General features: G+C 39.3%; 1 protein-coding gene across 2 annotated transcripts in view; it reads left to right on the forward strand.

Moving 5' to 3' along the window:
• Positions 1-24,855, forward strand: part of MLIP (muscular LMNA interacting protein) — a 107,949-nt gene that overhangs the window by 39,572 nt on the left and 43,522 nt on the right. For both annotated transcript variants that reach the window (XM_057414038.1, XM_057414039.1), the window contains exons 2-5: positions 4,604-4,762; positions 6,764-7,132; positions 12,420-14,054; positions 18,890-18,961. In XM_057414038.1, the coding sequence (XP_057270021.1) occupies positions 4,604-4,762; positions 6,764-7,132; positions 12,420-14,054; positions 18,890-18,961 (2,235 nt within the window). The remainder of the gene's footprint in view (positions 1-4,603; positions 4,763-6,763; positions 7,133-12,419; positions 14,055-18,889; positions 18,962-24,855) is intronic.

A 24,855-nucleotide genomic window follows, 5' to 3' on the forward strand; every position in this document is an offset into this window, starting at 1 on the left:
TCAAGCTCTCACAGCATCTTTGTGGCCTCCTCTGGACTCACTGCAACAGGTCCACTCCCTGGAGGCCCCAGAGCTAAAGGCAGTACTGCAGGTGGGGTCTCACTCCATTCACATCACTACCTGTCCTTGTAAATAGTCACTCTCCAGCTTTGTTGTAGGCCCCCTTTAGGTACTGGAAGGCTGCCTTCCACCCTCTGTAGGCTTCCTTCTTGTGTTGGAGTTTGTCCAAAAGCTTGTTCATCCATTCAGGCCTCCTGTTTTTTATCCTGCCTTCCACTTTGTTGGGAAACATTGCTCCTGAGCTTGGAGGAGGGGTTCTTTAAGTATTAACCAGCTTTCTTTGGTCCCTCTTCTCTCCAGGGCTTTATCCCATGTTATTCTACCAAGCAGAAACCTGAAGAGGCCAAAGTCCGCTCTCCTGAAGTCCAGGGTAGCGAGCTTGCTACACACCCTGCTTGGACCCTAAGGATCCCAAACTCCACCATTTCATGGTCACTGCAGCCATGACTGCCCTCAAGCTTCACATTCCTCACCATCCTTGCCTCTATATATTCAGAGTGGCTATCAGCAGGTGTAATTAAATGCTGAAAATCCAACCTGTTAATTTCTTTCAGTTCTTCAAGGACAAAAACATCAGCCAGAGATATACAGTAAATGACATGAGTATATTAAACAAAGTGCAAAAATCCTTTCTGTAGCTTTTTTTAAAAAAAGTATGTAATGGTTCTTTCTACTTAATATTTTCTAATTAATATTTAAGTTTTAAAATGTCAAAGTATTTTTATGTATTTTTTAAACGTTTGCATTTTCTGAACTAGCGTTGTGATACTTGCTTGTTGCCTAGGTTTCTGTGATGCAGCCTAGACTGCATGACAAGTTTTACTTGCTAGAAGTTCCTGATTCTTACTTGCTATGAGTGAGCCTAAGAGGAAGTCATTCTTGCACGCTGCCTCATGCAGTATCTGGCAACTCAAAACTTTCTGAAATGCAGTAATTCTATTTGTCAGTTTTTACTTTCTAAACTCTAGGAAAAATAAAATATACTAGGGGAATATAAATAGTGCCATGCTTTAATGGCACCTCCCACCTGAAAAGATATTCTAGCTTGCACATCTTTATATGTGTTTTCAAATGTTATTTTTATCTTGCAAACAATTTTGATGGTTATTTACACAAGGTGTTTAGGCCAAATACAGCAAAGTTTTCTTCATGTATTCTTTTTTTTTTTTTTTTCACCAAAGCAATAAAATTGGAAGTGCAGGGTAAGACACAGTACAGAATTAGCTGCTTGCAAGATCTTTCCACTGCAGTGCAATGGGCTGGAGCCTCGTAACTTGGCTTTTGTTTGTATTTACTCATTATAAATATGCAGATAAAGTGTGGTGAGTTTAGCAGTGCTACCACATTTGACTGAAATTTTCATACAAATCTGTGTGCGGGCTTGCTATTTACACACTTCTCTCTCCTTTCTTACAAGGAATATTTTGTGCTCTGATAAAGAATACTCACTGATATAGAATGGCTGCTGTCAAGTGTCAAACAAGAGCACGAGAAGAGGGTGAGGTAGAGGGAGAAAATGTTAGTAAAGATGACTGAGGTAGCCAGAGTCACTAGCTGCATTTCCTAATTAGAGATAGAAGATGAAAGCACAGCTACAGATCTGCAGGAAAGCAAAAGCCATCTCCATCTGATTTCAGTGGAGACCTGGGGTCTGTGTAAGACTGTAATGGATGTCAGCTGTGCAGAAATCGCTGATGCTAATATGATGGATGCTCCTGCTTGTGCTCAGGCAATCCTGCTTCTTCAGGAGTACTTCTGGGTGCAGCAGGTCCTTGGGTGGAGGCTCTATCCCTGGCTGCATTATAGGGACTGGTGACTGCCTCCTAGTGAGCATGTCCTTGAGTACTGATGTTACTCTGCTGACTTATATCAGGAGCAAGCAATAAGTGTTTAATGTGCTGGCTATTAATATTTAAAACCTGTGATGCTTCTTTATGAAAAGCAATGATCAGATTCAGGTACCTTGGGTGTTGAGGGAAGGACAGAGCTATGTTGTTTCTCACTCACATAAAATAACATCCAGAGATCCTCCTGCGATGAAGCATTTAACAATCAGTCTTTTGCTACTGATTCAGGCCCTGCATCATGTACTCCAGTGCTTGGCCACTTGTGTGAAGTGGAGGGTGAGGAAAGTAGGAGATCCTCTTGCTTCTAGCTGAGTAGCAAGCCTGCAGTGTAATGTAACCTGCTCATGTAAGTTTGTGAATAGAAAGGTGTGATTTTGGAACTCAGCTGCCACTTGCAGACATCAAAACACCTCATTGTTTCAGAATTAGAGGAGGACACACGGAAATTTGTTCAGGGTTTGCCTGAGAGACCAGAGTTCTAAATTGTAGAGAAAAGAGCACTTGGTAGTGTTTGTAGAAATAACCTGTCCCTGTTTTGCATAAGCCCTCCAGGAGACAGCTGTCAGTGGAATTAATGAATATTTGTTTAGATATGTGTTTTTTTTTTTTAAAAACTGGAAATCTATGTCTATAATTTTAATGTTCCAGCCACAAGGATATATATAAGGAGAATAATGTGAATGTATTCTATAATTCCACTCTGTTTTGTAATTGCTACTTACTTATGGACGCAAATTACAAAGAAGCATAATGAGAGCCATAGTTCTCCAATCTGTTTTACTTTAAACAAGCAAGCAAAAGCCAGAGACCAAGAAATAGTCCTGTTTTTCTGTATGATTCATTCCAGTTCAAAGCTCTGCATATTAGAGTTCATTGAAAACACAATTAACTGCCATAAGCTTTAAATCAGATGATTAAAAAAAAAAAAAAAAAAGAGTGGAAATCTATGCATTCCACAGTTTTGAATCAGAAAGAAGGATTTTTTACATCAAGTAGTGAGGATGTCAACATGTCGGGTTTGGTGGTCTGGGATGTAGCTCCTTCTATTTACCTTGCCAAGACCTTTGTAGTTCTACTCCCTGATACCTGGCAAAACAGCTGAGAGATTTTACCATGGTAGGGACTTTTTTCCCTGTTCAGTATCTCCGGTGAAGGAGATGGAATAGATGGGGGAGCACTGTGGTAAAATTGAACATTTAGGTTAAATTGCTTTCTCTTAGTCTTTTCTTTCAGTGCATTCAGGCTCCACACACACAGTCTTAGCAAGAATGCAAGATGGAGAGAGAGAAATAAGCAGACAGACATGCAATTAGATCGTGCATGTGGCTGAATGACCTGAAGAAATCAGGATAAGATCCTTTCCTTGAATCAGAATTCACCCCAGATGTTGTTCAGAATTAGCTGCATTTGCATTGGAAAACGTAAACAAGTTTTGTATTCTTTTTGCAGAGCAGAGGTTTTTCCAATTAAAGTTGTTAAACAAATACTCTTGAGGCTGCAATATGTCCAGATACAGTGGTATAATTACATTGTTGTTCTATTAAAGTGGAGCTAAACAAAGATAAAAACAGCCTTGAAATGAATGGAATATGGTTTTCTGATGCTGGTATGGAAAATGGAAAGAATAACAAATTATTGAACAAATTTTCTCCTGTCTGCTGTGCCATACCACTAATATATATAGTATGTTGTTTGGCAAAATCGAGACAATTTTGTCTGGTAAAGAAGGCTTTAATATCATAGAATCATAGAATAATTAGGTTTGGAAGGGACCTTAAGATCATCTAATTCTACCCCTCCTACCGTGGGCAGGGACACCACACACTAAACCATGTTACCCAAGACTCCATCCAAACTGGCCTTGAGCACTACCAGGGATGGAGCATTCACAACTTCCTTGGGCAACCCATTCCAGTGCCTCACTGCCCTCACAGTAAAGAACTTCCTTATATCTAACCTGAACTTCCCCTATTTAAGTTTGAACCCGTTACCCCTTGTCCTATCGCTGTAGTCCCTAATGAAGAGTCCTTCTCCAGAATCCTTGTAGGCCCTCTTCAGATACCTGAAGGCTGCTGTGAGGTCTCCAAGCAGCCTTCTCTTCTCCAGGCTCAACAGCCCCAACTTTCTCAGCCTGTTTTCATACAGGAGGTGCTCAAGCCCCCATCACCAAGCACCTTGTTGTTTTTCATGTGCCTTAGCGTGCCTTTCAGGAGAATCTGCTCCAAGATTTTGCCAGGCACAGAGGTGAGACTGCCTGGTCTGTAGTTCCCCAGGTCATCCATTTTCCTCTTCTTGAAAATGGGGGTTATATTTCTGTTTTTCCAGTAGTCGGGAACTTCACCTGACTGCCATGATTTCTCAAATATGATGGCCAGTGGCTTAGCAGCTTCATTTGCCAGCTCCTTCAGGACCTCTGGATGGATTTCATCAGGACCCATGTACTTATGCACATTCAGGTTTTTAAGATGATCTCAGACCTGATCCTCTCCTACAGTGGTCCCAAGGTCTCCGTTCTCAGAGATATATATATATATACATGTTAAAAAAATATACTGTGACCCAATAAAAAGCCCACAATGACTGGTATAGTTAATAATATGTTTGTAAGTTAAGTAGATAATTCATGTTCTTTCAACTCTGACTAAAATTTTCTTTATTTGGATAAAAAAGTTGAACTAATTATGATTTTTTTTTAGGTGACTTCTGAAGAATCTGGAACCAAACCTCTGACCTTCACATTTGTACCATCCATTGGACGACTTCCAACTCATTGTGAGGTTGTGGATGTCTCTAAGTTCCTTGTGACAATTCCAGAGGAATCAAAGGATCTGAGCAATCAAGAAATTATAAATAAGGTAGATTTCTGTTTGCACTAATTTTTCCACCTTTTCAAAGACAAAGATGATTTTATTCTGAGCATCATTGAACTCCTGCCCTTTCCCTTGAACTGTTCCTTGGCTTGTTCTTGATTTTAATTACCAAGCCTACCAGAGATGGAGAATTGTTGTGCTGGGGAAGGCTGATACCTGCTCAATACCTTGTTTTGCCTTTGGCAGAGTTTGTATTGGAAGGAAAACCTTGCCCATCTTGATACTCCCTTCTGTCAGTCATGCAAGGCTATATTCTTGGCAGACAAACTGGGATTCCTTCCTGATCTTCATAGGAGCAAAGGTGGTGTGCAAGGAGTTTTATCACATAGGAATTGACCAAGAATTGGTCATGGGATCCTGGTTTCATCAAATTCCTGTGTTGTGGCTTCCAGCAAAGATGCCAATCCCTTTCATAGCTGCATAGAGTGTGTCAAAGTGGAAGCTTGTTTTTTGTGTTTGGAAACTTATCCCCATGATTACTTACGACAGTGAAGCCACCAGCCCAGGACTGCTGGTACTTCTTCCTTTGGTAAGCTCACAGTGTTTGTTACTACTTTCTGCCTCCCAACACTTAACAGTCTCTTGTTTTATTCCACGCTGCTTGAAAAGAAAATGCAGCCCTCTGGTTAATATTAATGCTTATGGTGATTCTGCTTTTGTAAAACAGCTCCTTCTCTAAGACATTGCTGGTGCTGCAGTTCTGGATGCTCTTCTGTGTCATAAACTTTTCACAGGAGTTCATAGACTTCTGACCTGAGCATGCTCCAGCATTTTGAGTGTCCTGTCTGTCTAAAACCAGATTAGGTCTGGGCAGAGAATGGATGTGCTTGAAGAGACATGCATTGCAATATTATCCTCAGGATGTTTAACTTATTAATTACATTTCCAGCCACTCAATGTTGGTTTTGCTGTAAGTAACGGTAAAGCAGAATCAGGTTTTCCTCACATCTGTTTCCCTGTATTTCCCTGTAGGCAGAGAAAACTTTCCTGGCAAGTGAGCAGTAGTGAGGCCTTCATAACATAGCTTATTCCTTCTTCTAAAATGTCTAGAATCTGAACAATATTTTAAAAACCAAACCAACATCAGGTAATTTAAATAGCACCTCCATAGTCATTTCCCCCATTATAGTCCAATATTTTTTTCAAGAACTGAGCTCCAAGAACTCATGGAACTGCAAGTGAAGTTGAAATTTGTAATTACTATAGTCCTCCACCTGGATTAAAAAACAAGCCCCATCTACAGTCTTTCTCTCGCAGTCCACAATATTCCTGTCTTTTCACCTGATTCCTGCTGCAAGAGAAATATGACTTACCTTAGCAGTTTCAATACAGAATGATTTTGTGATGTGTCACATGCCCAGCTTGCGCTACTCCCACTCTCATCCAAAGCATGCTTGAGAAGTTACACAATGGGAGTGGAAATTGCAGAAAATATGAAGAACAATTGTAGCCTGTGCTGACAAACTTGAAGATACAGTAATGCTCTCTGACCTCAGATTCTTTGTCTGCTGTCTTCAGAGGATGACCTGGCACAAAGGCCTTTGTTTCTTCATTAATATGTATAAGTTTTGTCCCAGATTTTTCTGTCAGACTCCTCTGAGGAGCATTGTCTGCTCCCATGGATCCCACGGTTGGGATGCCTTCCCATTGTGTCTGGCATAGTCTGCTATGACAGCTCATTTGGCTTAACTGCACCCTCCTTTTCAGTTCCTGAACCAGCCCCAGGCTTGGGCCACTGCTGTGTTCAGAGTCCCGTTGTTCTGTGAGATGCTGGGAAAGAAGCCCCGCAACGTCGGCTGGGGAGCTGGAAATGGGGGGCTCCCTGGCAGATTGTTTCTGCTCGGTGTTGATGCCCAAATTTCGTTTGCCCTCTGCACCTTTGGTAGTGCACTGCCAGCCACCACTGCAAGTTAAAACTACTTTGCATTTTGGGAAGCACGAATAAAATGCAGCTAATTGGGATTTTTTTCCTTGTACCTTTTGCAGTCTAATGCAGTCTCTGATGAACTGGCCTTAAAGAGTGGGGCCAGAAAAGACTGCGTGTCGGCCGTCCATACAGACAGCATCCGAACGGTTTTCCAGTCCCCGGGGTGTAATCTGAGCAAAGGAGAAATGCAGGAGAATGACCTTTTTAAGGCTGAGTTTATCCTGATTACGGACTCCGGTGAAGAAGATGAAGTAGCTGCTGCCTCGAACAACGCTCTTCGGCCTTCCAATGGCTATGGTGCCATCAGCGCTCAGCTGCTGGCCACATCCCATGTTTCTCCTGGAATTGGGGCAGGGAAACCTCCTGGAGATGAGCACATTCCAGGTGCTGCACTTTCCCATAGCACTGTGGATCCACAAAAACATCAGGTAACCTGTTCTTTAAACTACAGAGCTAACCTTTGCTTACTAAAGCTTTCAGGACATGGACACTGACTCACTTTGCAAAGCAGCTTGGCCAATTTATTTTTTAGTTAGCATTTTTGTTGGCCATTCCTGTCACGTTTGGACTCTAAAGTATTTTCCCAGCCCTTCTGACTTGCTGCCTCTCTCCATGGCTTTGGTGTACACATGGAACAGGTAATGCAGACTTTTTGTTCTTTCCTTTAAGAGCAGCTCATCTCACAGCAAGTTAATCAGAAGATTTTAGATTCCTAGCTAGGCTAAATGTACTGAAATCAGTGGAGCCTGTAGATTATTTGAATTAGTGCCATCAGACTTCCCAGGCCCAGTTTTTGTTTTCAGCACCTGATGCAACTCTTTATGGTAAAGAGGCTGCAAAAAAAGAATAATCTGTTATTCTGATTGTTAGTTAGCACTGCCTTTGCACAAGTGTAAAGAACTAATGAATATGAAAGCCCTTTTTATGCTGATGTTTTTAGGGTACATTTATTGATTTATTTAAATTTTAAGTTGTCACTGGGACAATTCAAAAAAGATCTTTAAAATGTTTCATTTTCAAAATGCATCAATACAATTTGCTGCATGAAAAGTTAATGTCTCCCATCTTGGAAATAACATGGATGGTTTTCAAGGGTGTATACGCAGAGGAAATCTCTGTCTCTAGCAAAATTGCAATATCCTTCATACATGGAATAAATTCAGACTTTTTTTTTTGACCTTGACAGGCTTTTCATCATTTGAAAATGCAATTCTTCATTGATACTTCAAAAAAATAAAATTTAAGCATGGCTACTTTGTCTCTGAAAATGAATAGGACTTCCTATCTTGTGTTGAAATATTTGTGGTACTCAAATTTTCATCAAATTCAGTGTGAATTTTTGATTGAGGAAATTGTGAATAATAAATCCACTCTGGTTTTGGATTCATACCATTATGAAATGTCCATTTCTTCTGAAAAACTCCCAGTGAACTCAGTGGAATTTTACCTGAGGAAGGTATAAGGGCACAGATAAATCCGTGTAGAGGAAACAGCCTGTAAAAGAATAACCGTCCTTGGGAAATACAAATTTATTTCATCAATGTTCAGTGTACAGATTCTCCCAGGCTTACTTGGGTGGTTTCTTTAAAAGGTGTCACAGAAACCGGGTGGATTTTTTGTAGGACTATACACAAAAAAATAATGTCCTATAGGTTTTTTTAAGCTTTCTGTCTCAAGTCTCCAGAGATTTTGTCAAGTTTTCCACAGTCTCCAGTGCTTCTTTCTGACTTTCTGGTTCTCAGGTCACAGGCTTTGTAGGGAATATTTTTTGTCCAATTATCAAATTCTACTGAGATCAAAGCATGGCTAACTAGCCTCAGGACAAGTTCTACATTGAATCAGTTCTGCTCTCAGACATGAGTTTTGCCTTTTTGCCCCTCAGTTTGTCACACTCTCCCTTTTCCTTTTTGACCAGCACATGTCTCAGGGCCTTGTTGGTATAAGTAGCCACATATTTTTGTGCCCTTCCAAAGCAATGTGATCTCACAAGACCACTTGCCTTGTACCCAGCTCAGCTCTGCTGCTTCAAATCCAAAGATCTCCTGGGCAAGGCTCAATACTTGAACTATGACCTCTTTTATATTTCTGGGATCATCATCCATGAAGCATAAAGATCTTTTTCAAGTTCCCTGATTCCTTTGTCCTAAGGTAATATCGACACCTATTTCAACTTTCTTCATACATTTTCAGGAAATGCATATCTGTGGTGAGCCTAGGAAGAGAAAAAGGCTTGCAGTTGAACCACAGACCAAAGAAACGCAGGTCTACTTTGGTCATTCACCCGCTCTGCACTAACCCAATACAACTACAGAAATGTTTTAAACCAGCAGAGAAACTGAACAGAAAAAGAAAAAAAGGGCAAAACAAATTCCACTTGTCAAGTCATTATATCTCACTTATGGGCACTGGTGAGGCTGCACCTGTGAAACCATGCTCAGTTTTGTGGCCAGTCACCCCAGATTCAAGAGACATGAAGAAGGGAATGGGGATCCATCACAAAGCCATAAAGTTGGCAGAGGCACTGTTGTGGTTTAAACAAAGTCAGCCATAAATCACACAGTCGCTCTCTCTCTCCCCTCCCTTCTTGCCCTCCCGCTGCTTCCGGAGGGATGGGGAGGAGAATCAAAAGAATGCAACTCCCACGGGCTGAGATAAGAACAGTTTAGTAACTAAGGTATAACACAAACCACTACTGCTACCACCAATAATAATGATAAAGGAAATAACAAGGGAAAAGAATACAACACTTCACCACCCACCGACCAATAACTCCCCCCCCAGCCCGACCAAGCACCGTCCGATACCTAGTCCTACCCCGCAGTCCTACCCCTTCCAGGTAACTCTCAGTTACATCCTGGGCACGACGTACTGTGGTATGGAATACCCCTTTGGCTAGCTTGGGTCAGGTGTCCTGTCTCTGCCATCTCCCGGCTTCCCCTCCTCCCTGGCAGAGCATGAGGCTCAGAAAGTCCTTGGTCAGACCAAACATTTGAGCAGTAACTAAAAACACCGGTGCTATCAGCACCATTCCCAGGCCGAAAGTCAAAAACACAGCACTGCACCAGCTACTAAGGAGAAAAAATGACTGCTACTGCTGAACCCAGGACAGGCACATATGAGCTGGGACTGAGAGAGCTGGCTTTGTTGATTTCTACCAAGAGGCAGCCAAGGAGGCATCTTGAAACAGCCCACAACTACTTGTAGGGCAGTTGCAGGGATGACAGAACCAAAATCCTGTCTGCAGTGGCACATGAGACAGCAATGTCTGTAACTTGAAGCATGGTAGGTCTGGTCCCAGCTGGACACGTGGAGAATCTTCCTCACTGGGAGGTGGTGCAGCACTGATGCAGGCTGCCCAGGGTCCCTGGAGCCGTCTCTCCATTAGGGGTTTAGGTACTTGATGAGTCGCAACCACAGCTGACCTGACCTGCTGGTGTTGGTGACAGCCCTGCTCTGAGTAGGAGGCTGGACTAGATGACCTCAAGAAGTCACTTCCAAACAACTTTGATTATGATTCTCTGATCCTGTAAATAAGAGGGTGATCATCTATAGGTGTAGTTAATACTGTAATACAAGAGCAGAATCTTTTCAGAAGACTTGAATAATGGCTTCATTATCTCAGGATGTAAATGTTCAGTGATGTTCAAACTGCTGCAAAATGTTTTTATCATACTCACAGGAGCAAATTCATCATCTGCTACCATGAATATTTTCCTAGCTGCTTATAAATCTTTCTTATTAATTTTTAATTAATTAGAAGTCATTGCACATCCTGCTCGTTCATTATGCAGTTTCATACTAGTTCCTTATTTTCTTTTAATCCATTTTCCTTGTAAGGAAAATTTATCTATTTTATTTTGGAATAAAGATTTCATTCCCCTGTCCTGCTTTGTTAGTTGATCAACATCCAGAACTCATTATTAGATTCAGGAGGCTACTCCAGTTTACCAATCAGATGTATTACCAGGCTGCTTTTTAACTTATTAAATAGTGTTATGTTTTGTGACATATTTAAGAATATTTTTTCAGAATGCTTAAATGTTGGTAAATTATTCTCACTTTCCAATATTTTTTCTTATTCTTAATTAGCAGCTTTTTCAAATAGGGTTACAATTTCTTAATCCAATAGAATTTATGATACAATATCATTGTTATTAATTTTCATATTCTGATGTTTGCCCTGTATATAGCTATTGGCTTTTGGCTTCAAAATGGGACACCTTAATGCATGTATAAAATAAGGGCAAATCAGTGTGGTTGTAAAGGCATTCTGGTTGTTGGCTTATATTTCTATAAATCAAGGGATAGCCTCAGCTTTTCTGACGTTATCTTATACAGATAGTATCTTCAGTTTACAATGCTTTCTATTTATAGAGTATCTTTTAGCAGGGAGAGCTTGCCTAATAGGGTTCTGATCTGAATATATAAGCCATATTTAGCCTTTTACATATAGGTTAGCTGTTAAAAATATCAAATCTTGCTCTTCTGTTAGAGATTCTTCTAACATCTTCTTCTCACTTTAAAACTATTATTTGATTTGTTCTACTTTTTGTTTTGTGATGTATTAATACTGTGTGACATAAAAATAATAACCATAATCATCATAATAATTCCTTTATTTTACGGGGAAGATATCTGTATTAAAAATATAATTCATAAGCTGAGCCACAGTATTGTACAAGTCATGTCTGTAGAAATTAAAGGGTATAATTGTCTGTTACAGAATTGCATAATATTTTCAGAGTATCAAACAGTAAATAAATAGGTGTGTTTATATGAAGTTTGTAGGGATTAGAGTAAATGTCCTTGCTTTCAAAATGCTCTGTCAAAAGTTAGGTGATAATTTCTAACCTTTTGTTTTTACAGTTGACTTAGCTTACTATTTCATACTGATATGTTCTATTCATATTGTGTATACCCCAGTTTTTAATATCAGCATTATGAGAACTTGGAAGATTTTGAGAGAATTTCTTTCTTTAGAAGCATAAAACTGTATAAACGGTTGATAATATACTTGTACACTCTAATTAGTTTTGAAAAATCCTAATTAGAATAGACCTAAGAAAAAAGGCACCCATGAAAGAGCTCATTACTGTTTTGTTAGTGTATTGCAAGACTGTGGAGAAGGGGATAAGGACTCTTATGTGCCTGTCAAATGCACTGCTCTGTGAACGACAAGAAAAGTGGAAAACAAACTGGATGTCTGATTTAAGTAGTTCTGAGCAAATTTCTTGTTCCGATATCACAGTGCTTCAGAAGGTGTTATTTACTGAGTAAGAAAATGAGTACTTGACTTGAATCTCGTTTACAGAAAGGCTCATTTCCACTGAACTGGTTAGGTGAGATGGGACAATATTGCATTTTTCTTACTTTCTGTTGTAATTATACAATGGGAATGGTTATCACATGATTCTGGACACTGATGGAACAACTGTCTTGGGTTTTACCTGAAATGAAAAATACAGTAGCCTTGAAACTTGTTTATGTCAACAAAACTGAGGTCTGAATAAATTAGCACACAACTCATCTGTCACCTCCCCTGAGAGCTTTATCCATCAGGCTATATCCCTAAATTTAAGACAGCCCTGTGCTTTTAACCCACAGAGCAGTACTAATGAAAACACTATATGCATGACCACAGGACTGAAATGTGGGGTGCTTAACAGTTCCCAGGTTTCACCTATTTTAACATTTTTGTTTTTCTTTTTTCTCCAGTTAATTTCTACTCTTTCCATCTCTGATCATCTTTCCTCTAAACCACCTGCTGTCCACTTAATTTCTCCAATTAACCAGAAAGTAGCGTGTGGTGCCAAGGCTAACTTGAATCAAGCCTCTTCGTTGGAAGACTCCTGTAACAACTGGCAGCCAGCAACTGGGTTTTCTAAACAAGATTCATCTCTGTACTTTCAGTCTGCTTGTGCTCCCCATAGTTCACCTCCTTCTGTGTTTAAAATAACCTCTTCTACATCAGACAGTTTTTATTCCACTCCTCAGTTGTATGATAACCTTCAAACATCAAGTCTCTTTACCTCTGGCTGTGTTTGCAAAATGGGAGGCTTCACCACATCCTCTGCTCCAGTAAAGAGTCCAAGTCTTTCCCCCAGTCCTTCACGTTCAGCTGTAATTCAAGGATCTTCAGCTCAGTCTTTATCCCCCAGTTCTTCCAAAAGATTGAATGCTTTATCTCCTGTCCCTGTACATATAATAACACATTCATTATGTCCTAGCCCTAAACCTTTGTCTCCACCCTCTGTTTATGACTCCTCTTCTACCATATGTAGCATAAATGAGCCTTTCACACCAATGTCATCTAGAGGAAATTTAGCGAAGTCAAGAGCCAGATCCCCTCTGCCAACCAGACTGACCCTCTTAACTGCTATTTTAAGATCAGGCTCTTCCCAGCGACGACCACTTTCTCCTGCTTCTTGTCCCACGTTTTCTCCTAGCCCCCTTAGTTCTTCAATGTTTGCAATAGATCAAAAGTCCAAAACGACTTCTCCAACCCCCAAGAAATCTGTTTCAAGCCCTCCTATAAGGCCAGATTTTCCCAGTAGAGAGGAGCATTGGCTTTCAGGGTGGGCTCAGCATCAGTCTTTACCCTCCAAGCCTCATCCCACCCCTCAGGCAGGGTCCCTTTCTCCTAGAAGCCATGTTCCAGGCAGAACACTTTCTCCAGATTCCCAAAGTCCTCTGACATCTCCCATCCTCTCCCATAGAAAATCAGTTGCCTCTCCAGGTTTGCAGTCCACACTGCCTCCTCCTCATCCCCCCGCACACTTTTCCCATGCACACCCTACCTCTCCTTCCCCAGGAGGGGTGCAGCATGCTGCTTCCGGGTCCCGGACACCTCAGAAGTCTCAGAGGGTACACACTTACTCACCCATTTTTACCTGCCGGTCATATCCTTTGCTTTCTTCTACTAGTCTTAGTGGTGTATTCTCCCCCACCCGAGAAATACACACATCTCCTTCCCCAAGTCTTTTGTATCCAGCTTCCAGACCTAAATCAGATTCTCCCCAAAGGTCTGTTCAGGAGATAAGTGTCTCCTCTCCTACCCCTTCAAGCACCTCAGAGCAGTGTTCTCTCTCACGACCTCATTCTACCCCACTGGTTCCACAAACCGGTAGTTTTAATTCCTATCCGCTGCAACTTAATTCTTCACTGGTGTGCACAAGTTATAGGTCTAATTCCTGCTCCCCAAGACCTGAGCAGTCTGCCACCTCTCCTGTGTTAAAGTGCAGATCTTCTGTCTCAGACAAGTCATCAGGCACACTACCATCAAGACCCAGAGAGCCGACTTCACCACAGTCTTTTTCCCTGCCTCCTGACCATGAAAACATCAAACCCAAGGTACTCTTAGTGCATGCTTATTTTCTAATAGTTCTTTGTCCCTGTAGGAAAAACCACATCCATGTTGCACAAGGCTAGTAAAATAAATGTACTGCGTAAGAAAAATGTTTGAAAAGGAACTGATTTTGTATTGATAGTGACAATATCGAAGACCAAATCCTACTATATCGAATTGCTAGCAATGTGTTCTATATTACGGGGAAGATGCTGGAGGAATCCTTTAGCATAAAAATCAAATACTTTATTCATGAGTGGGGGAAAACAGTGCTGAAACTGGATTTGTGTCCAGTGGCCCTGAAATACATTTGGTGCACTTATTTTTGAAGCTCACATGAAACACTAGTGTGTCAAAAATAAACATAAACCACGTTCTATGCACCCATGTTAATGTAAATCCATATGTATTCCCACTGAAAGGAATAGAATTCTGGTGATTTTAGGTGCAGGGCTGAGCTAGAAGCAGTCTAATCTGATTGATGTGAACTGGCTGTTCCAGTGACAGCTGATTCCCAAGCACCGTGTCCCGCCTGTCTTCCCCACACCCCATGAGCCTGCACTCACCAGTCCAAAGGCACAGCAGAGCCCAGCCTGAGTAGGGACTTCGGGGCCAAGAGCCAGAAAGGGAGGACAAGGACAGTCTCTTGCTTCTTCCCTTTCGTTTTTACTTTGATCTTGTTGTGCTAGACAGGACATGAGGATAAAAATCCCAGCCAAACAAAAGTCTCCCTACAACATGAGCTACTGCAAATATGAAAGTCTCACACTCAATGGATCAGCCACACTCCTGCTGTTTGTCTTCCACCAGTGGAGTGAGAATAAGCAACAACAGTGATTTCTGCAGGAGGGCTTGGGAACCAGTCACACTTTAAACCTAAGGATAAGTCGCAAGAATGGGAAGGGGGAGGAAAGGAAAGCTGATCAAAAAGCATGCATCAGGTAGGTGAAAACAAAAGGAGCTGCTATGCAAAATGAAGAGCTAGAAGACATCAGAGATGTAGAAGGCTTTTCAGCCTCTTTTATCTTATCTCTGCACTGTGCTTCCTTTGTGCCTCATTTTGCTCATATCTGAGCTCTGCCCATCACTGAAAGGCTATCACAGTTTATTGATGTATTTGTTCACAGCACAAAATTACAGCCTGGTCTGCCAGATCAAGTTGTGTCAGATATTTTCCTAACAGCTTGGCCATGGCAGGGTGACTTGAACTGCTTGGAAAATGTTAATTGAAAATGAGAGGTTTAGATCAGCACAAAGTAGCAATTGTCATGAATAGTTCTTTTAAAAATCAAATAATCCAAGAGGAACTGTTGTGCCAAGCCCAGCTGTACAGTGTTGCTACACCCTGTCAGTACTACTTAATGAATCAAAAAGAAAATGAAATCGTAGAAATTCCAGGAAAAAAGCCCCGGGACAAAACTGAAAGGCATGACAGAGCCTGCAGATTGCAAAGCAGTTGTGGTTTCTGCTAGTCAGTGCAATGAGCATTGTGAGAGTCTCTGGCATAAGGAAAGTCTCTGCTTGTGACGCAGAGCTATTGCATAGGTTTATATTTGCGGAGGTTATTCCTCCCTTTCTGTTTTCCCTACTGTCCTTTTCCTGCTAATCCTGCTTTATCATGTGATATGGTGGCACTTTTGAAACTGCCCCAGAAGCACATGAGACAGTGAGAGTGTGCAGCAGTTTAACAGACTTGGACTGTTAGCTGGGTGCAATTTTTAATCATGCCAAAGAAGCTGGCTCCACCAGGGATGTGGAAGATCTGAAATCTGTAAATCAAATGCAGCTGGGTGTTCAGTGAAGGAAAGGTCTCTTGTGGCTTTAAAGTGTGAAGCTGAGATTTCATTTACAGTTAATAATAGTGTGCATTCAACACCTGCCTTTCCTCCTGCTCTCATTTATTTTCATACCTAGTTTATGGCATAGCACAATGAGCTTTACTGTATACTGTATCCCAGTATATTTCTACTAAAAGAAAAAAAAAAAAATTGAGGAGAAATAACATTTAAATCCTAAGCAGCATTTAGGTCTCTTTAGTGCCAATCAACTCAACTTCAGAACTAGACAAAAAGCAAGTTGCTTCACCTGATGACTGTCGATGCATGACAAAATTTTTGCATGTATGAATTTGATAAGTGAACATCAAGGGAAAAGCACAGCATCTATAAGTGCGTGACTTACTTTGGCATGTGTAATTTATCTACCTTAATGTTGCTTCAACAGTGGTTGATGTTGAGACATCTATTAAACCAAGACCTATCAAACCAGAATTTTGATATTAGATGTACTTTTCAGTATTCACATCAAACTGTTTCATTAGCATGATATCAAAGCAATTGTGAAATAAGGAGAGCTTTTAAATGTCTATGTCTATGCATGCATTGATTTATGCAAATCAAAGAATAACCGATGAACTTCTTTAACTGTTTGCATTTTCATATATAAATGTGTGCTTTCCCATGCTTTATATATTTGTGATCACCAGTGATTTCAAAATATGACTGCTTTGCAAAGTGAATATAAACATAATCTACAGATCAGTGTGAACTTCAGGTGACCAAAGGTAATAAAACCCCTCTCCCCAGACTTTGCAGACACATTAATAGTGTCCTCATGGACCTAATATAGAAAAATTAACAGTAGGATGGAGTGGAGACACATAAAATTCCTCAGGAACAGGTTAGAATAAGAACTTCTGGCTGCTGTTTGAAAACTCTTTGCAGTGATTTCATGAGGTATCATTTCTACATATTCTTTGATTTTTCCTATTTAAATGTAGCACAGGAGTGCATGTAGATCTACCCAAAACAGCTGGGGAACAAATGAACTGTAACAACATGGAGCTCAGCACAGCTGCAAAAATTACCACAAAGCAGGAAAGATTACTCCTGAAGAGCTCTGCACTACCATGGTTAGTCGCTGATTTGAAGGCTTTATAGGTACATGTCTAACACACTTTGCAATGCCCTGTAGGTGCCCTGGGTGATCATTTGAGCAAGAAAAGTAGGGCACTTTTCTCAAAACTCCACAGGCTGATATTTGCCTGAGCTTTGATATTGGACTAGGTTTGCTTCTGACTGGACCATGGTACAAGCCAGCAGACCTAACTGTCCATGGCTATTTAAAAATACTGCTAGATTCCTGTGAACCAGATTATTACATGTATTAGGCATTGAATAAGAATTTTAAATAACATGAACTAATGTGTCAGTTAACATATTCATACAGATGAGAAACTGAATTAAAGACTTTCCACGCATCTCAGACACTGTGACAAATGCACATTGTTCACAGGTTCTACAGTATCTGGAAGCGATAGAGCACCTTCCAGTGGTATAGAAAATTTTACATTTTAGCAACCTGATCTATCTTTGTTTAGTTCATATGACAGTACAACCACTTCAAAATGGTCACAGTATTCTCATCATATATGATGCCCATCTCATCATACGCAAAAGCCTGTGGGCTAGTAAATATGTTGCATTTCATTTACATGTGCAATTATATAAATTTCTTGATGGAATATCAATTATAAGCAAACAAGGATACATTTTGTGGATATGGCAATTTTAATGCTTGGAGTTTTGGTCTTCCATCTTACTTCAGTGAGCAGTATTTTATCTGCATATAGATTTCGTACACATATATATATGAATATACACATATTTATAGCAGAGTGTTGCTGTCTGCATGTTCTAAGGGTAGGATCCACCTCATGTGACTTTTGATATCTGAAACTTAAATGTCTGAGCACAACTTGGGCAATTCTATTATAGTTAATGGAAAGAATATGGTGTATTTACAGGATGATTTTGTTTTACCTTGATAGATGCCAATTTTGGGGTGGGTGAATTATCCTGTAAAGAATCCTATCTCTTAAACTCATGTAATATAGAAGAATCTCATAAATAATTTTAAAACTACTGAATTCAACCTCCATAACTAGAAAGGAATAATAGAAAGTACGGTTTCTAAAGAGTTAAAAATAACTGGTGAGCTAAAACAGTCTAACATATAAATTGTTTTAAAATAATAATTCTTAAGGCTAATCTTAGAATTTTTATATGAATACAATTTTATATGAATAATGAATAATTTATATGAATAATGAATAATTTATATGAATACAATTTTATATGAATATATACAATTTTTATATGAATAAAATTTTTATATGCATTTTATATGATTTAGATTTCCAGTCTTACATGCTTGGTTAGAATATGAAAGTTCCTACAGTTACCTTGAAATATTTGTTTGGGTGGTAGAGTTACTTATGCAGGAGATAAAAAGCTGTGACATGACTTAAATTATCTATCCACTCATACAAGTAATTCAGCATTTAAGGATCCTAATCAGTCTCATTAAATCAAATCACAGAAATCCCTCTGACTTAGTGGTCCGCAATACGACCGCACAGCAGCACTTGTTGAAGTGCATGCACTTGCAGAAGTAGCTGTGCGTCATCATATCAAATCACAAGCAAACTTGGAAGAACTTCACAGCCTCTCCAGATACTCATTTAAGGATAGTAGTCAGCAGAAAGTAGTCAAAATCACTTTGTAAGTTATAAGCTAGTACAGAGAATTTGCTTTGCCCTACTTCATTCCTAAAAGCAAAAGATGTGCATTACAGTCCTTTAAGATCTTAACAGAAGCACTAGATGTTAAGAAATAGCTTTCCTAGGTAATATGTAAGCATTGTATTGCTGCTACATGTCTGCAAGACAATTGGAATCGTCTTTCATTCTGTTGTACCTTTCCCTTCTCTTCCCATATTCCCTCTCTTCCTCTTCTACCATGTTTTACTTCTCTTCCTGCTTTCTGGTTTACCCTTTTAGCAATACAAGATCAAGACAAGCTACAAGGCATTTGCAGCAATCCCTACAAACACATTACTTATGGAACAGAAGGTTAGTGTTTACTCAAAGACATGGGAATTGTGTTGTGTATTTGACACCAGTCAACTTTATGTACATATTCTGACATTTCTTTGGGGGATATTGCAGAGTATAAACACTGGGAACTAACTGCTCAGGATTTTAAATCCAACCAGTTTTCAGGGTCACTTTCCACTGAAGAGCAAAGCCTTCACTAATGTGAATTTCTGCAAATAAGTTTGATGTAAAAAAAAAAACAAAAAACAAAAGAATTGCCATTCTGAAGGAACTGCCATTTATGGCAACTCTCGAAGTCTGTTTTATCATTGGAAAGTGTCTGGAGCACTGATATTCTGGGACATACCAATCAGTAGGTCTCTGTCAGTTACTGATTATTCAAAGACTATGTTTATACTAGTAAATTTTACATCCCAAGATACGCAAATTTGATCAGCTGTATTGTTAAACTGTGGGAACAGTCCTGGACATTGCACTGTCCTCTATCTACCATTCTCCCAGACAACCTCCCTGAGCACTTCCAACACTTACCATGGGCCAGAGACCTGTCCCCTCCCCAGGATGTAGTTTGGGGTGAAAATCCTTTTCTGTAAGGTATGATGATTGATAGATAAAAAGAAGTCTTTAGTGCATTTATTTACAGCCAGAGACACATCCAGCAAAAGCTGGGTTGTATAGTTTTTATTTAGATAATGCAACTTTGGAAGTGAATTGAAAGTTTGCATTTTGCATGAAGAGTTCAAAGTACCTACCAATGTCTAGTTTTATTCCAGCTCCCCACAATTAGTTTTGCACAAAAGAATAAAATTATAGAATATTTTGTGTTGGAATAGCCCACTAAGTTGAACGAAATTTTTCTGTGATGAACAATGAGCTAAATGTCTTACATGTTTAAACACATGCTTAATCACTTCGACATCCAGTTTATAGCTTTATCAGAAAAAAAAACAGATTTCTGTCCAGGGCCCAGTTCAGGAAACTAGCCTCTGATTAATTTCTGAAAGATTAAGCATTCCTAACTACATCTTCAAATATGTATTCATTTACACAGCTCAGCTAATTACAAAGAAGTTTTCAGAGCCTAAAAACTTTGGAGAGGGTGAACTTAACTGTAAGAATTTTGAAGATCATAATTTTGTCCTTATATATTACTGATTGTGATCTAATAGTTATCAGTTAACTGCTTTAAATACTTTTTTTTTCTAAAAAAGGGACATTCAATTATTTTCCCTTGTTCTTTTAATCTTAAATGATTTTTTAATCATTTGCGCAATACCTGATTCTTCTGTTACTTAAACCTGGAATGCACTAATGAATGTTGTGTCTGCTTTATCATGCAATATGGTCTAATAGGAATGGCTCTGTATAGGAAAATAGCTAATGCAGGGGATCCTACACCCCTACAGAATGTGTTTTGGGTGGGTTTTGTTTGGCAGGTTAGAATCAGCCATCTGATTGTACTTTTTCAGAAGAAAAAGGATTCCTTTTCATGATCTCATTGATGATTTCTGGGGCATTTACTCACAACCCCCAATACGTAAAACTGAATAGTATATATAATACCAGTATCTGTGGAAAAAGTAATGACTCAAAAGGCATCTGTGTTTAGATAGACTTTTGGTTATTCACCACTTTATTGGAAATGCTAGCCTTGGTGTAGCCCTAAGTAGCAAAAGCACAGTCATGTAAAACTAATAAGAAATCAATTTTCTGCTACAGGATTTGCCTCCAGGAGAGGCTCTTGACTAATTTAATTTGTAAACTGTATGTTTCATCATGGCCTGACTACATGCTTTCTGCCATCTTGGGAATTATGGATAATAATCTCCTATTGACCTGTTCCAGCAGCAAATTACAGTGCTCCTAAGTTGGTCCTGCTATGCTAGCTGACATGCATTTAGAGTACTAGTCTTAAAGGAAGGATGAAGGAGTCACACACAGACCACATTGCACCAATCTGTAATATCCAAGTTTTCTCCTCAAAAATACTGGGGAGTGAAGTGGGAAGGAACTCATGCTACTTACATAAATTATATTGCTCTCATTTTATGCAATGCATTTTATGCACTGGATAAAAGAAGAGAGAGATATTTTAGAGTAAGATTTTAACAGCGTAAGTGATGTTTTATGAACATTAGAATCATGGTTATGAGGAGAAGTTTTCTAGTGTTTTTTCTTTTTTACCAAGTAAGAAAGACACATAATAGATGCAAGGCACAGATATTACTGAGCTGAATGCATGATTAGAAGTACATCATCTGCCTAAAGTGCTAAAAAAGTGTTTTGCTATGCAATGAAACTAGAAATGCATATTGTCATAAGTCAACTTTTTGACTGTGTGAATAGTTATATTAATTAATTTGGTGAGAAAGAAGACACATCAGATGTGGGTATTCTAGTGACAATTCATATGCAGTATTAATTAGATCCAACGACAGAAGACTGACATTGATATGTTATGTAAGTTACAATGCTTTGTCTGCCTCTAAATGGTCTCCTTGTGTCTTTCTTTGTCAGGTTTTTTTTTATTTTATGAGTGTGTAGTTGCTTTAATTTCAGCCAGCATTTTTCATCATCTTATGAAAACATTAGGCTATCATCATCTTTATGGTTTTTCCAGAGGTGTTCTTATCCTCCAGTACTCTTACTCCAAGAAAGTTTTTCAAATCTCTGCTCATTAGCAGCAAAGAAAAGGCTTATTGACTATATGTGTGTATACTTTGCCAACCCTAGAAGTGGCTTAATTTCATCAAATCTTGTAACTGGAATGCTTTCCAGCTGTTTGAGTTTGTATTAACCTGATGTTTGTCCGATCACCTCTGCTCTGCTCAGAAAAAGGCCAATCCAGGATATCCTTTAGAAGATTAGGCAGTAACTTCCTTTGAAGGCAGAAGAGGAAAAACTGGTGTTTTAAGGGTGGTGTCGTCAGCATGATCAGGCTCTGTAAGGCCTGCAAGAGCAGGCTGCTCCACAAGGAAGGCAAACTGGGAGCCAGCGTGGCAGTAAGGCTGGCAGGACAGTTGTCCTCACCAGCAAGGGTATAGTTCCACAGTGCCTGAGCAAGAAGAGCAAAGATGGTGATAATGAGGTGGTGGTAACCACGGTCTCTCAGCAGTGCCATCGTAGCCATACAGATTCATAGCAATGGAGAGGATGCACAGACTGTGATAATGAACTCTTCAGCCCTGCAGATGATAGGATCCACTGGCTAGAAGAGGAAGCTGGACAAGTTTAATGTAGGCATAGGGCAAAAATATAAGTGAAAGAATTAACCATTAGAAAAATTTTCTGGAGATAGAAGTAAGCTCTTTATCACAAAACCTGAAAAATCAAGACAAGATGTTTTTCTGGCACTTCATACAGTAATTCCAGACAGTTCTGTGGTTTAAAGAGGAGGTCAGACTAGGTGATCACTGTGTTTCCTTCTGGCCTTATTAATGTTGAGTCAGTGAGTCACCCCTTTATTGACACTCACTTTTGTATAGCTACTAGTTAACCAGATGTGATCATAGTCTAATTCAAAATTCCGTTCCTGCTCAGACAGTATTTAAAAAGTAATTAACCTGTTATTTGGAGATTATCAAATTTCTATAAAAATATCTTTCAGTCAAAATAAGTAGTGATGAGGAGTTTATTTCAGGGAGCTACAGGACGATTCTTAAGTAGACATCTCCTAAACCAGATCCTACTTGTGTCCCCTACACAGCAGACTGCCAGCAGTGCACTATATTCTTCTCGTGGAGGGAAAAAAGGCAGAAGGAAAAAGAGAGTGTTTTGGTTTGTTTTTTCCTGTTTGTTTTTCCTTTTTTTCTTTTTTTTTTTTGCATGAAAAGAAGGAAATGCAATTGAGGAAATAGACTGTGATCTGTTACACTGGAGTGCAGCTCTGTGTTCTTGCCTTGAGGGAACTCTACCTACTGTATCATCAAATATCCACTGGTATAAGGACTGATCATGACAAATGCAAATTCAAGTTGCTCCTTGAAATCATACAGAAGGAACTTGGAAGACATTTTTTTCTTACTTTCAGATGGTAGACCTAACTGCTGGATGGTGGGCTATTATCAAGTGTTTCAGGACTTTTCTGGACCTGAGCAGCAATTCTGACAACACTTTGAAGAGACTATTTTAATAAAACCTTCCTTAGTTTTCCCCAAGCACCTCTGGTGTGCACTTATTAGGTGAATTTCTTGCATCCAGGTCACTTACTCATGTCAAAATGCTTCTCAAGGCTAGAGATAAATACCTAGTGATAAGAAAGAAAGGAAACAATTTGTGCAGTTGTAGAGTGATAAAGGACCTAGTTTGCCTGTAATAATAACCAATTGTGTCAATGTAGGAGGTGGCTATGAGCTCCCTCTTTCTTTCAAATGCCTTGCAGCTTTTAGTATTAATTATTTTATGTGAGGAAAAGTAGCCAGGTTTTTCACTACCATTTCCTAGGATCTTCATGGAATAAGTTAAAGGAACTCCTGGTATGTGAAGTTCCATTATACAGAGGGATTTTTTTGCATGTGCTGAGGGCTTAGTAAAAGATAGTGATGGGAAAAATACACAAAAGAAATAAAATAGGAGGAAACTTCTTGGCTTTTGCTCAGCCCAGGTTTTTCACAATAAAGTAAGAAGGAGGCTGCGTCAGATCAAGGTTACAATATTCATTTTTTTCTCCTACTATTGATGTGGTTCACTGATGGATGAAACAATGCTTAATATTTCCTATATGTTGTCAAGAGTTTTTATTCTTCTAACAAAATGTTGATGATCCTGTTTGCCTCATTTACCAGTATCTTTTCAGCCCTGAGACAGCTTTAGCACACTCATATCTTGGGAGAAGGAGGAGGAAAGGGTTGTAGTCATCACTGACGTCAATGATGCATATGCATCATGCCCCTGAATTTGCCTTTGCAAGAGAAAAAAACTAGTAGTTCAGCAACTGGTTGTTTCATCTGAACATTTAAATTCTGTCACAAACACATTTCATTCTCTAAATTGCACTTTCCTTTAAACTGTGGTCTCACTGTTGTTTTTCATATATAATAATAACAAAAATCTAATACCTAAATGGGAATGTTCCATTTTTAATGTAATATTGTTAGCACAGAAACTGAAGCTTCAATACTGTTGATAGCACTAATCAACAGTACTGTAGATAGGACTAATGCTTTAAATTAATCATGACGTTATTGCATGTTAATTCCAGTAATGAGTTCAGAAACACTAGTTATATTTCTTTAATCTCACACTTTTCTCTGTGTGGAAATGCAAAAAAAAAAAAAATAAAAAAACATTGCTGAAAAAAAAAAGTTTTAATTTGAAAAGCTAACAACAGATTAAACAGAACCTTTTTTCTTTGTAGAAGTGTTAGGGATGCTTAGGGATGCCTAAAATCTGGTACTCTTTGTTCTTGTTCTTTGGAAGACTAGGGCTGTTCAAATAGAAAATAAATAAATAAATAAAAAAGGAGATAAAACAGTGAATGAAATTAGTTTGATCACTTTGAAGATTAAATTTTTCTTTCCCCAAAGGTTCAAAAAGGAAAAACACTGCAGCTTTCTCTGACATGGGTCCTGTATGATGTCTGTGTATCAGGGGGACTGTGGAATACATAGACCTTATGCTAGGCTCACCTGAGTTCTTTAGTCAATGAAGGCTCCAAAATGCGAAGAAATTTGGGTACCCAGTTTCTATTGAGACAGATGGGTGTTTGGTTACTTAAGTTATCCTAAGTCTCAGTTCTGACCAGGGACTTGGTAGATGTGTCTGTAGTTCCTATAGAAAGATTCCTCAGAATCTTCTGGGTAGTTGTTTCTTACCCTTGGTTGTGTTCACCCTCTCCCACTGCTCTGGTGAAGTAAATATGAAGCAGAAACGTGGGGTTTTTTTACAATTACTTTATTATGTTCATTACC

Source organism: Pezoporus wallicus, unplaced genomic scaffold (assembly GCF_028554395.1).
Source record: "Pezoporus wallicus isolate ANWC-B61680 ecotype Strahan unplaced genomic scaffold, APGP_CSIRO_Pwel_v1 contig_6428, whole genome shotgun sequence".
Lineage (NCBI taxonomy): Eukaryota > Metazoa > Chordata > Aves > Psittaciformes > Psittacidae > Pezoporus > Pezoporus wallicus.